Consider the following 13,651-nt stretch of genomic DNA (forward strand, 5'->3'; position numbering starts at 1 on the left):
CCCCAAAGGTACGGGTTATAACATTCCCAACTTGTCGACTTTCGACGAAATATTATTTTCTTCAATTCCTTTAGCTTCTGATCCTTTCAACCCTCTTTGTACTTGTTGTTCATGATCTTCAATATTTTTAACCTCCAAGGTAACATGATTAACTTACTTTATATACTTTCAAAGATGATCTCATTTTTGGTCTTACATTAGTTTGCTTACGATGTACTTTTACATATGAAACTATAGGGTGTAACATCATTTCCCCCTTTGGAACATTCGTCCTCGAATGTTGACTGATGTGCTTATCAGTCTCCAACCCTCACGATACTTCCTTAACATATGTTTTAATTCATCACTATCTTGGTAAAATTCATTAAACACTCCGACTTATATCGATCCACTTAAGATGCATTCCAACATGAAAGTACCGGGTGTAATATCCTCCCCTCCCCCTCCCCCTCCCCCTCCCCCAGGAACATTCATCCTCAAATGTTTACTCTTTGAGACTTAGGAAAATTTTTCTAGAGTCTCCTTCATATACTAGACTAGAACCAATCTTCACATAGCGAGAAAACACGCTATACATGCCACACATGCCCAATATCTATAAATAGCAACACTTGGCCTCACACGACCGTCAATCATAAATACTGAAAGTCAAAAATAGTAGCTTACTGATGACCTACTGGTCTTAATAGAGATGTGTTGAAGTATCCCATCTCGATCCATATCTTTAGTTTGAAGTTGGTTGGGGCATTTAGACTTCATTTCTTCCTCCGCTTCCCACGTCATCTCTTCCACATTCTTGCTTCTCCATAAACCCTTCATGGAGGCTACCTCCTTATTTCGTAGCATGTGAATTTGTTGGTCTAGGATGGCAACTGAAACTTCTTCGCATGATAAGTCCTCCGTGATCTATACATCATTAGTGGGCACCACTCGGGTAGGATCCCCAATGCACTTCCATAGAATAGATACGTGAAAAACTGGATGGACAGATTTCAATTTTGAGGACAAATCTAACTCATAAGCTACTCGGCCCACTCTTCGAATAATCCTATAAGGCCAAATATATTGTGGTCTAAGCTTGACTTTCTTGCCAAAGCTCATCATGCCCTTCATAGGCGACACCTTTAAGAATACCCAGTCATCAACCCCAAACTCTAAGTCTCGTCGCCGCACGTCACAATATGACTTCTGATGACTTTGAGATGTCCACAGTCGCTCCTGGATAAGCTTTACCTTCTCTACGACCTGCTGAACCAAGTCTAGCCCATGTAACCCAAATTCTCCAACATCAAACCACCCTATAGGAGATCTGCACTTACGCCCATACAAAGTCTCGTACGGAGCCATCTGGATACTGGAGTGGTAGCTATTATTATATGCAAACTCGATAAGAGGTAGATGTTCATCCCAACTTCTTTTAAAATCCAACACACCTACTCGTAACATATCCTCGAGCATCTGAATTGTGTGCTCGGCTTGTCCATCAGTCCGTGGATGAAAAGCTGTGTTGAGATTCACTGGAGTCCCTAGACCTTTCTGAAATGACCTCTAGAAATGTGTTATAAACTGGTCCCCACTATCAGATATAATAGATACTGGTACTCCGTGTAGCCGCACTATCTCCTTAATATATAACTTCACATAATCTTCGGTTGTATACGTAGATCTGACTGGTAGGAAATGGGTTGATTTTGTGAGCCTATCAACTATCACCCATATAGAATCGAACTTACAATGAGAATGAGGAAAACCCATGACAAAGTCCATGTTTATTGCCTCCCATTTCCACGTCGAGATCTCTATAGTCTACATTAGCCTCCGAGCTTTTGGTGATCTACCTTCACCTGCTTGCAACTAGGACACTTGTGACAAACTCATCAATGTTCTTCTTTATATCGTTCCACCAGTACACATCCTTAATGTCATGATACATCTTCGTTGACCCAGGATGAATGGAGTACCACGAATAATGTGCCTCTGACATAATCTTGTCTTGTAGACCTGCTACATCTGGGACACACAGACGACCCATGTATCTAAGAACCCCATCTTCCTTGAGCTCTAACAGCGGCTTCTTCTGCTATGGAACTCGTTCTTTCAACTCGACCAACTCTGGGTCCTCGTACTACCTTTCCTTTACTTCAGCTATGAGAGATGATTTTGCAGTTTTTTGGTGTACAACTCCAACATCGTCAAAATCTACTAATCGAACCCCCAAATAAGCCAGTTAATGAAGCTCTCTATAGAATTCTCTTTTCTCAGCCTCTACATGTGCTAAGCTACCCATAGATCGGTGCCTTAAGGCATCAACTGCAAATTAGCTTTCCCTAGATGGTATAGAATGTTAATATCATAATCTTTCAATAACTCTAGACATCGCCTCTGTCGCAAATTCAACTCCTTTTGCTTGAAGATATATTGCAGGCTTTTATAATCTGTAAATACATCCACATGAACACCATATATATAATGTTGCCATATCTTAAGTGCATGGACAACCACAGCTAACTCGAGGTCGTGGGTCAGATAATTCCTCTCGTGCTTCCTCAACTGCCTTGAAGTATATGCAATTACCTTCCCATGTTGCATCAGGACACAACCTAACCCAACACTTGAGGTATCACAATACACGGTATAACCATCTGGAAGTGTTAGAACTGGCGTTGAGGTCAACATGTTCTTAAGCTCTTAGAAACTCTGCTCGTAAGCCTCTGTCCACTGAAACTTAGTTGCATTCTGAGTTAGCTTCGTCAATGGTGCCGAAAGGGAAGAAAACCCTATATGAACCTCCGGTAGTAGCCTGCGAAGCCTAGAAAGCTATGAACCTCTGTCGGAGTGGTAGGTCTAGGCCAGGATTTCACGGCCTCAATCTTCTGAGTGTCTACCTTTATACCTTCATCGGATACAATATGCCCCAAGAATGCTATAGATTTCAACCATAATTAACATTTAAAAAACTTAACATATAACTTAGGATCACGGAGGGTTTGGAGTACTGCCCATAGGTGGTCCGCATGCTCCTCCTCTGAACGTGAATAAACTAGAATATCATTAATAAATACTATCACGAACAAATCTAAAAATGGCCGAAATATGCTGTTCATCTAGTCCATAAATATGGCGGGTGCATTTGTTAACCAGAAGGACATGACAAGGAACTCGAAGTGGCCATATCGGGTCCTGAAGGCTGTCTTCGAAATATCTTTCTCCCGAACTCTGACATGCTGGTACCCCGACCTCAAATCTATCTTTGAAAATCATATATCCCCCTGCAACTGATCAAACAAGTCATGAATCCTTGTAAGTGGATACTTATTCTTAATAGTTACCTTGTTCAGCTGCCTATAATCAATACACATCCTCAGTGAGCAGCTTTCTTCCGCACAAACAGTACCAGTGCACCTCAAGGTGAGGTACTGGGTCTGATGAAATCTTTCTCCGACAAATCTTTTAACTGCTCCTTCAACTTATTCAATTCGGCAGGTGCCATTCTATACGGAGGGATGGATATTGATTGAGTTCTTGGAAGCAAATCGATGCTAAAATCAATCTCTCGCTCTAAAGGAATGCGTGGAAGCTCATCTGGAAACACATATGTGTACTTTCTGACTAGTGTAATAGACTAAAGTGTAGGTATCTTAGCATCTGCATCTGTAACTTGCACAATATGATAAATGCACCCTTTCGCGATCATTTTCCTCGCCTTCAGATAGGAAATAATCCTACCTCTTGGTGTCACTATATTACATACTCATTCAAGGACTGGCTCACCTAAAAAATGAAATATGGCTGCCTTTGCTCGGCAATAAACTATGGCATCGCAAGCTGCAACCCATTCCATGCCCATGATAGCATCAAAATCCATCATATCTAGCTCAAGTAGATCGGCTGAGGTCTGACGACTACAAACTGTCACCGTATAACCTCGGTAAACCCATCTAGCAATAATCGATTCTCCGACCGGTGTAGATACTGCAAAAGGATCACTTAGTATTTCAGGCACTATAACAAACTTCCCTGCGACAAACGGGGTAATATACAATAAAGTAGATCCTGGATCTATCAAGGCATAAGCATCGTGACAACAAATGGTCAATATACATGTCACAATGTATGGTGAAGACTCCTGGTCCTGTCGACCCGCTAAAGAATAGATACGGTTCTGATTACCGTCTGAACTGGAACCTCTACCTCAGCCACAACCTCTACCTACCGAAGACTGAGACTGGCGCCCTGAAGGATGCATGAACATAGATGATCCTGTTGTTGAACTCGTTAGTTGTGCTATACCCCCAGAATCTCTACTTGGGCAATCTCGCATCATATGCCCCGGACGCCCACATGTATAACAAGCGTCAAAACCTGCTTGGCATTGGCCCAGGTGTCCTCTACCACAAATGTCACACCGCGGCAAAAATGACCATGTCTACCCTGAAGCTCATTGTCGCTACAAACCTGACGCCCGTGAGCTCTCACATTGTCTTAACTGAGCATATAGGTTAAACTTGTAGCCCTGTAACTTAGGCGGTGGAGGCCTAGGTGGCCGTCCAAAGTACTGGGGCCTATAACTACCTTGAGACTGCTCCTGATACCTGGAAAACCTCATCCTCTTATGCTGCCCTTGCTCACTCCTCTATGTACCCTGTTGCCGATGCTTGCCCTTTTCTATATGTTGGGTGAATGCCTGAATCCAGGAGATATCCATACTATCCTGCAATGCAGCGGTGGCACATGATTCGGTCAACTTTGGGGCCAGCCCTGCTATAAACCTGTGGATCCTATCCTGCATAGTAGCAACTATAGATGGAGCATATCTGGCCAATGAGTCGTAATGGAGACTATACTCTTGAACGCTCATATTGCCCTACTTGAGGGCTAGAAACTGATCGACTCGAGCCTGTCGGATCTCCCGTGGTAAGTACTAATCAAGGAAGGCATCTGAATAATTCTCCCAAATAGTTAGAGGTGCATCACGTCCCCTAGACCTCTCCCATCCCTCGTACCAAAGGACGACTATATCTCGGAGTAAAAATGCTGCCAGCTCAACTTCCTCTTTCTCCATGGCATGCATAACTCGAAAGATCCTATGAAGCTAATCTATGAAATCCTATGGGTCCTCCCTCTTATCTGTCCTTGTGAACTCTAGGGGACTCAAGGCAATAAACTCTCGGACCCTTGAACTTCCAGACCCCTCAGAAGATCCTGCACTAGCTGATGCCCTAGCCTATTGTTAGGTAGCTACCAATTGTGTCAACAAATGCACCACACTCCTCAAGTCCTGATCTGATGGAAGTGGAGGGGGAACTGGATGTGCGGAATCCCTAGGAATCTCCTTAGGTGGTGGAGGAGCCGGTAATGGCTGAGTAGGGGTCTCGCCCTAGCTTGAGACTGGGCCCCATCTTCTGGGGGTACCCTGCTGGTCCCCTCACCCACTACCGTATCTCTCCTCTGACTAGCCGTAGTCTTCCTAGTCATCATCATCTCTGTATGCACACAGAAATACGTAAGTTTAACTCAAATTTCCCATAACTCAGTTCTACAACACGATTTAAATTTGAAAGAAGGATATCCAACTCCTAAATATCCTGTAGTTCCCTGCTTATATAATGTGGTGCATAACACATCTATAAACATGGCCGTACTAGACATAGCTTGTAGACTATCTAGGATAGAAGTGATCTGATACCAAGTTTGTTAAGTCCCAAACCTGGGGAGGCGAGACCGGTACCCGGTGCCTCACGTAACCGAGCATACCAACTTGAGACTAAGGGACTCTGAACATACAATGTCATACTTTGGCTATATGGCCACATTGAAAGACAATTTGTGAAACAAGATATAAAATAGAACTGAGAGTAGCTCTGACTAAACATCAATATAAAGCTGGGCTGACAAGTCCGTCATAACTACTACAGTTGAGAAACCAAAAATAATATACATACAAGGCCTACAAGTCCAACTTACTGCTGTGACTGATAGGATATGTCTACAAGCCTCTACTGTTGGATGTATTATGGTCGGAACAGGGCCCCGACCTACCCATAACATATATATATATACTCAAAAACCTAGACCCGGCAACTCCGAAGGATGTGGAGCTTACCGATCAAGCTGAACTCGGACAGCACTTACTGAGGAGGTCTACCCGTTTGTCTATCTGAACATGCATGCATGAAATGTAGTGTCCCCAGAAAAAAGATGCCAGTACGAAATAATGTACCGAGTATGAAATGCAATAGAATACCTGAAAGCTAAAACTAAACTGATAATATAATAACTGAAAGTAACCGGGAGTCAAAGATGATATGGAGATATACTTACCTGTTCATACTGACTCAACACTCTCAATATAGTAAGTAAAATAGTTGTCTGGCCTATAAGGCTCGGTACGTGTAATTGCTCGGTCATAGTAGGATTGCTCATAGGTGTTCGACCATACTAGGCTCGGTATCTCGGCCATTCTAGGCTCGCTCATAGGCGCTCGGCCACAGCAGGCTCGTTATATAACTTACCATCTGATTAGAGGTTGCCCAATAGGGGCCTGCCTACTGATTATAGCTCGGTGGTGGTGAAAATACTGTATATATATATATATATATATATATATATATATATATATATATATAGCCCCCTGCTCTCTTTATTGGAAGAAGACAATACTTAACTGAATATAAACTCCCGATAAGGGAGAATACTGTAACTTATGAGACTAGGATAATATATATAAATTCATGAGTACGAACCTCTCTTTATGTCTCGTTATCAAACGCATGTAGTTAGGAGATCATGACAAAATGAAGAAAAGGTTTAGCCTTAACATACCTTATCACAATCTTTCCAATAACCACGTTGAACGCGTCTCTTCACACCTTAATCTACAACAATGATAATAATAATAGCATTAAGTTATGAAAGATACAAGTATCACATAACGAACGACAAGCTTATTATATATTAAAATGGGCAGCATCTCCCCTATAATATTTACTTCCTCCCTATTCGAGATAACACCAAAAATATAAGAACACAATAATAACAACATATATACATCATTTTCCAACCTTATATCCATCAAAAAATACCAAAACATAGCCCAACATACCCCAAATCTATTCATACGCAAAATGACCACCATAGTAGTGTCAAACAACCCGAAAATATTATGAAGAACAACCAGCCCACCACCCCGTATTTATATGGCATTTCTCCACACACTTTATTCTCCAAAACTCCATAAAACAGTAGCAAAATACACAATCCAACAACAACACAAAACAACCCACAAAACAGTCCACTAGAAGCTGAATAACTTGAACTCACGGCTTCCGATCACCGTCCCGTGAGTTCTTACAATTATAGAACAAATTTCTATAGTTTTCTAGCAGAAAAAATGGATGAAAGAGAGCAGTAAACTTACCTTATTTGGTGAACATCTCAGCTCCTATCTTGGTTCGTCAACCCTTAGGTTTTCCTCCAACTAGAACTTGAAAAGAAGGGAAAAATTAATTAGGGTTTGTGTTGAATTTTTAGGAGAATTTTGCAGGGGCTTATCTATAGTTTTTATTCTCTATAATGAATGTGATATATGAAGTAAATAGGCCCTTAAAATGTCTCTTTGGCCGACCCGAACTGGTCCCTTTTTGGACATATTTAGTCCTCTCATTTAAGCAAGTAGGTGACACACCTACTTGTCACCTATGCAGTCTGCGCAGTCTCGCAAAAATATATATATCTCTCTACTCCAATATCGTATTGACAAACAGTTTAATGCATTAGAAAATAAACTCATAGATATTCCATTTTATGGGTGGATCACCCCGTATCTCGAAGTATATTGGGATAAAAGCTCAGTGACCAAAAATTTTAGTAAAACTTATGAACGTAACTTGTCATGACTTTCATCGACTTTTGTTTCACAACTCGCTTGACTTCAAAGCTTAACACATGGCTATTATACGATTAAAATAACTCATAACATAACCCTATTTTCATGTTAAGAGCCCTAGTTTCACCCCAAAGGTATGGGTTTTATAACATTCCCAACTTGTCGACTTTCGGCGAAATATTATTTTCTTCTATTCCTTTTGCTTCTGAACCTTTCAACCCTCTTTCTACTTGTTGTTCATGATCTTCAATATTTGTAACCTCCAAGGTAACATGATTAACTTACGTTATATATATTCCAAGATGATCTCATTTTTGGTTTTACATCAGTTTTCTTACGACGTACTTTTATATACGAAAATATGGGGTGTAACATTGATGACCAGTTGTGAGTCGCTTTTTAGCTCTACGTGTTTGGCAGCGAGTCCTCGAGCTAGTTTGAGTCCTGAAATAATAGCCTCATACTAGGCCTCATTATTAGTCATTGAAGGTCACTTGATTGACTGTCGGACTGTCTCATTAGTCGGCACAATGAGTGATACTCGGAGCCCCGACCCTTTTACATTGGATGAGTCGTCTGTATACAGGGTCCAAGTTCCTTAGACGGTCTCAAAAGCTATTAGTACCCCTTTTTTTGCCTTGTCAGCAATAAATTCCGCTAGGACATGTGATTTTATTGTGGTTCGAGGCTGGAACATGATATTGTACGTGCTTAATTCAAACGCCCATTTGGCGAGTTGCCCTGAGAGTTATGGCTTATGAAGAATACTCCTCAACGGGAAATTATAGACCACTGAAATAGGATGACATTAAAAATATGGTCTTAGATTTCATGCAGTCATTATGAGTGCTAATGCAAGTTTTTCTAAATAGGGATATCTCATTTTGGCATCTACTAGTGCTCTTCTTACATAATAAACGGGAGATGGCATGCCTTCGATTTCTCGGACCAAAATTTCCTTATAGCGGTTTTTGCCATAGCCAGGCAGACAAAGAATCATTCTTCCGATTCAGAAAAAAAGAGGCGGGTTGGACAAGTATCTTTTCAGGTCTCGCTGCACTTGTCGGCATTCAATAGTCCATTCAAATTTCTTATTCTTCTTTAGTGCTGCAAAGATTTTGTGGCACCTCTCGGAGGAGCAGGATATGAATTACCTGAGCACACATATCCTTCTAGTCAGCCTCATCACCTCCTTTTGAGTTTTTAACACTTTGGGTATGTTTCAATTACTTTAATCTGCATAGGGTTAACTTCTATACCTCCATTTGAAACCAAAAATCCAAAGAACTTACCTGAACCGACCCCGAAGGCACACTTTTCTGGGTTGAGTTTCATGTACTTTCTAAGGACTTCAAAGATTTCCTTCAAGTGGGCCAGATAGTAATCGGCTCGAATTAATTTTACTATTATATCATCAATGTATACTTCCTTAGATTTGTCAATGTAATCCTAGAACATTCGAGTGACTAATCTTTGGTACATTGCTCTGATATTTTTATCATGAATGGCAAAATGTTGTAGCAGTAAGTCCTTATCGGTAATAAATGACGTTTTATCTTGGTCCTTTGGGTCCATTTTAATCTGGTTGTATCCTGAATATGCAACCAAAAAGCTTAATAATTCATGACCAACTGTAGAATTTATGAGTTGATCCATGTTTGGTACAAGAAAGCAATCCTTTAGGTAGACTTTGTTCCAGTCTTTGTAGTCGACACAAACTCTCCATTTTCCGTTCTTTCTGGCCACCACCACAACGTTGGCTAGCCATTTCGGGTATTTCCCCTCGCGGATAAAGTCGTTGTTGAGTAGCTTGGTGACTTCTTCTTCCGTCGCTCGGGCTCATTCGGTTCTAATGTTTCTTTTCTTCTACTTCACAGGTTAGTGGTTTGGATCCACGTTCAATTTGTACACCACGATATCCACCGAGATGCCTTCCATATCTATAAGAGACCAAGTGAACCAGTCCAAATTATCTTGCAAAAATTTAATTATCTTACGCTTCTGTACGGGAGTTAGTCCCGAGACAATGTAGACCTTCTTTTCCGGCCAGTAAATAAAGAGGACCACTTCTTCTAGTTCTTCCACCGTTGGTGGGGAAACGTCATCTTCCTCAGTTTCTATGATTCTGTCTGGAGCGGGCCTGTTTCAGCGATGTTAGTTGCACTCTAGCCCTCCTGTTGCTGTACTTGCTATTTGGCTGATTCCTCTTTGGATATACTGTTCATGGAGGCGATTAAATTGACTTTTTGAGATGCTCTTTGTTCTCATCAGATCTTCCATATCCCCATTTGGATAGGAACTTTATCACCTGGTGCGAAGTTGAAGGCACCTCATCCATCTCGTGAATCCATGGCCTCCCTAGGATCGAGTTGTAGGACATATCTCCAGCAACTACCTGGAATGGGGTATTCTTGGTTACCCTTATGATATTGGTCATTAATGTTACTTCCCCACGAGTCATCTGATTAGAGTTGTTGAACCGCGAGACCAGTCGTACTTTTGAAATGATCCAACTATTTCCTCGACCACTTGTGACTGGATGATGTTGGCAGAACTTCCTAGGTCAATTGAAATTCTTCTCACATCAGTGTCAAAAATTCATAAAGTAATTACCAAGGCGTCATTATGCGGCTTGGTCAATCAGTTTGCATCTTCGTCATCGAATGTTATGCTTTCTCTAGTTAGCATTTGTCGAGTGCACTTCTCATGAGAAATAGACATTTTTTGAATTTCTTTGCTATCGTGAAGGTGAATTCATTTATTTCTTTTCTCCGAAGATAACGTTGACTATCCTCTTTAGGAGTTAGAACTTTCGGTGGCTCCTCCTTGTTCCTATTTTTCATGTATGATAACTTTGCCTTGTCACTGAAGAGTTCTGTTAAGTATGCCTCCTTGAGCAAGAGATTGACTTTGCCTCGGAGGAATGTGCAGCCCAAAGTCTTGTGACTCTGATCACTATGGAATTCGCACCAGAATTCCTTGCTTCGCTCGCTTGGATCAGACTTCATCTCTTTTGGCCATCTTACTTTGTCTCCCATGTCCTTGAGTGTTGCTACTAACTCCATCACATTCATGTCGAAGCCATACTCTACAAGTTTTGGCCAGGAGTGATAATCGCTAATTATGGGTGCCTCTGGTTCTTTTCCAGGCCGGTGTACAGGTGGCTCATTTCTTCGGCCGGAATTCCTGTCATCACGTGTGAGCCTCGACCACTGGTCAATCTCATGTTGTATAGATCTGCGGTCGATTCATGCCATATTTTGGAATCCGGACGCCTAAGTTCATCTTGTTTGAGGGTTCCTCTGGGTTAGAGGTCATATCCATGGGTATATCTCATTTCGAATCCGGGGAGCGTTGAGATGTCTTCCTCTATCCGGAGCTTTGTGTTGTATCGATAGTATAGTCGTTCCATGTCTTTGTAGGGAATTCTCAGAGGCTTTATTTCAAACTTCGCAAGACCTCTGAATTTTCTGGGTTCAAGTCTCTGGTGAAGGCCATGGCCACCCAATTGTCTTCAACTTCCGGGAGCAACATCCCTTCTCTCTGGAACCAGTCAATGAAGTCCGGAGTGACTTTGTCCTCCTTTTTATAATCTTGAAGATATCTTCCACTTGTATTTCCATCTTTTGTTCTCCCAAATGGGCTTTGATGAAAGCATCTGCAAGTTCAGCAAAAAAAACTAATAGAATGTTTCATAAATGAGAATACCATGTTAGATCTCCTTTTGTAAGAATCTCCCCGAATATTTTGACGAGTACTGACCCGATCTCTTCCTTCGTGAGGTTGTTCCCTTCGACGGCTGCTGCCAATACTTGTTCATGTTGATCCCTTGGACGACCAGAGGCACTCCCGGAATTTATTCAATTCTTTTATTTTGTTCCTTGAGTTGCCTTTGCAAGGTTAGAATAATATCTTGCCATTCAGTACTTAAAGCCAAACCTGAGCATCTGGTTCCTCCCAGAAGCTCTCGAGTTGCTGTGTGAGATATTTTTGAGTTGGGAGTTCCATCAGCAGTGTCCTTTCTCAGAGGTGGGGTTGGTGCCATTGTCATTGCTCCACTTGTCCATACATTCAAGGCTTTTCCAATTTGAGCATTCAACTTCTGTTGTTCTGACATGAAATTATCCATCTTCTTCTCTAGCCCTTGGATATCGAGATAGTCACCACTGGATCTAGCTGACGATTCATTTCGGTCGTGAGGGGGCGTGGATCAGGTAGAATGATCATTCGGAGTTCGGGTTCTTTCAGGTCGTTCGGTCATTTGATAAAGTACGGAAACATAGAGTTGCTCATTGGTTCCTGACATGGGGTTCTTCTAGCAACAACACAAGAAAAGTAAAGTTAGACGATACCGTAAACGTAACAGTGGTTGTGAATCAAACCTTTAATTGTCAGGGTCCAACGGTGGGCGCCAAACTGTTTGACCCAAATATTGATTTTGAGGTTAAACAATTAAATTTGTATTTTTTAAGGGCTACTAACAATTTGTTTGATTCGAAGTAGTTGGATATAATGAATAAAAACAAATGAGTAATAGTGTAATAGATTAAAAAAGAATAATGCAACGGAGAAAATTCTTCCTTGTTTTCAGTTCCGAGCGATGCGATCACGAGTATGACTGAATTACAAATCTTGGTCAAGAAAAGGCTAGCACAAGATAGTATTTTGTTATAGAGACGGTTTTTCTTTGTTTTCTCGACGATCCTCCTTTTTAGAGTTGGAGTGGCTTTTATAGCAATAAGAAGAGAACTGCCTTTCCGAGTTTCAAGTCATCACGCTAGTGGATTAGGTAGTGGGTAGCGGGATCCTCAATAGTGGCTTCTGTTTCGGCGTAACATAATATCCACGATCTGTGAATCGATTGACTGAGTCTCCGAACTCATTCGTCCACCTCTCGAACACTTGATCCTTTGATGACCATAACCTCAGAATCTTCCGAATTCGACAACGGGTCCCATCACTTGATTTCTAGGCCTTAATTGCCACATGTGACTTTTCGTTCAAGCCACGAGGAGAGGGTAATTTTTACCCATACAGCTCGTCCTAGTTTATGTGTCATTTTTTTTCTTTTTAGTCCATCCCAAAAGAATGTTACCTTTACTTATTTAGAAAATTTTAGAATTCCGACTTTATTCTTAATAAATTAATTTACAGCCACACAAACATCTATGGTTTGTTTTAAGCCACAAGTTTCAAAAATCTTTTAATTTTTTAAAAATTTTGTGCCGAATCAAACAATGTCACATAAAGTGGGAGGGAGGAAGTAGTTAAATTTAGCAAAATTTGTACTCCATCTTCTGTGGGTGCAATTTTGCATTATTTTATAAATTATACTTGCCTAACTTATAAAATCTATGTTATTATTTTATGCAAATTAAAATGTAAAATAAAAATACAAGTACTAGCAACACATAAATAAATGTACTAAAATGACAAAGACGCCTTCTACTCTTTAGACTCATATTTTTCTACTACAGTAAAATGAAACATCTAATGTGAAATAATTCCTGCATTATATATCCTTTTATAATCTGTCTTCAAACCAAACGAACCTAAATAGTATTATACGTTTAATCGGGAAAAAAAAAGTTAATTGTAGAATCTTTTCTGCGAAAAAGTAAAAGAACTTTTACCTATCTATGCTACATTATAACTTATTTATCCCTCTTAGAGAGATTATCACTTAATTATATTTTAATATACATATTACTAATAAAGTAATGCAATATGAAGCCAAAATAAGAAGACATGTCAACCGGCTAGATC

General features: G+C 40.7%; 1 protein-coding gene across 1 annotated transcript; it reads right to left on the reverse strand.

The window, feature by feature from the left end:
• Nucleotides 1–3,403: 3,403 nt before the first annotated feature.
• On the reverse strand, nucleotides 3,404–4,858 carry LOC138892385 (uncharacterized). The gene is made up of 3 exons (XM_070176096.1): nucleotides 4,642–4,858; nucleotides 3,772–4,017; nucleotides 3,404–3,582 (listed from the first exon to the last, which is right to left on the reverse strand). Exons 1-3 carry the CDS (start codon nucleotides 4,856–4,858, stop codon nucleotides 3,404–3,406), a joined length of 642 nt encoding a protein of 213 aa, XP_070032197.1.
• Between the last annotated feature and the right edge of the window lie 8,793 nt (nucleotides 4,859–13,651).

Source organism: Nicotiana tomentosiformis, chromosome 5 (assembly GCF_000390325.3).
Source record: "Nicotiana tomentosiformis chromosome 5, ASM39032v3, whole genome shotgun sequence".
Lineage (NCBI taxonomy): Eukaryota > Viridiplantae > Streptophyta > Magnoliopsida > Solanales > Solanaceae > Nicotiana > Nicotiana tomentosiformis.

Coding starts and splice junctions, on each gene's coding strand:
- LOC138892385 (XM_070176096.1), bottom strand. CDS start 4,858: ATGAGCGTTCAAGAGTATAGTCTCCATTACGACTCATTGGCCAGATAT. Junction 4,018..4,641: donor GGGCAAGCATCGGCAACAGG/GTACATAGAGGA, acceptor CGTTTGTCGCAG/GGAAGTTTGTTATAGTGCCT. Junction 3,583..3,771: donor AGCCATATTTCATTTTTTAG/GTGAGCCAGTCC, acceptor ATGTGTTTCCAG/ATGAGCTTCCACGCATTCCT.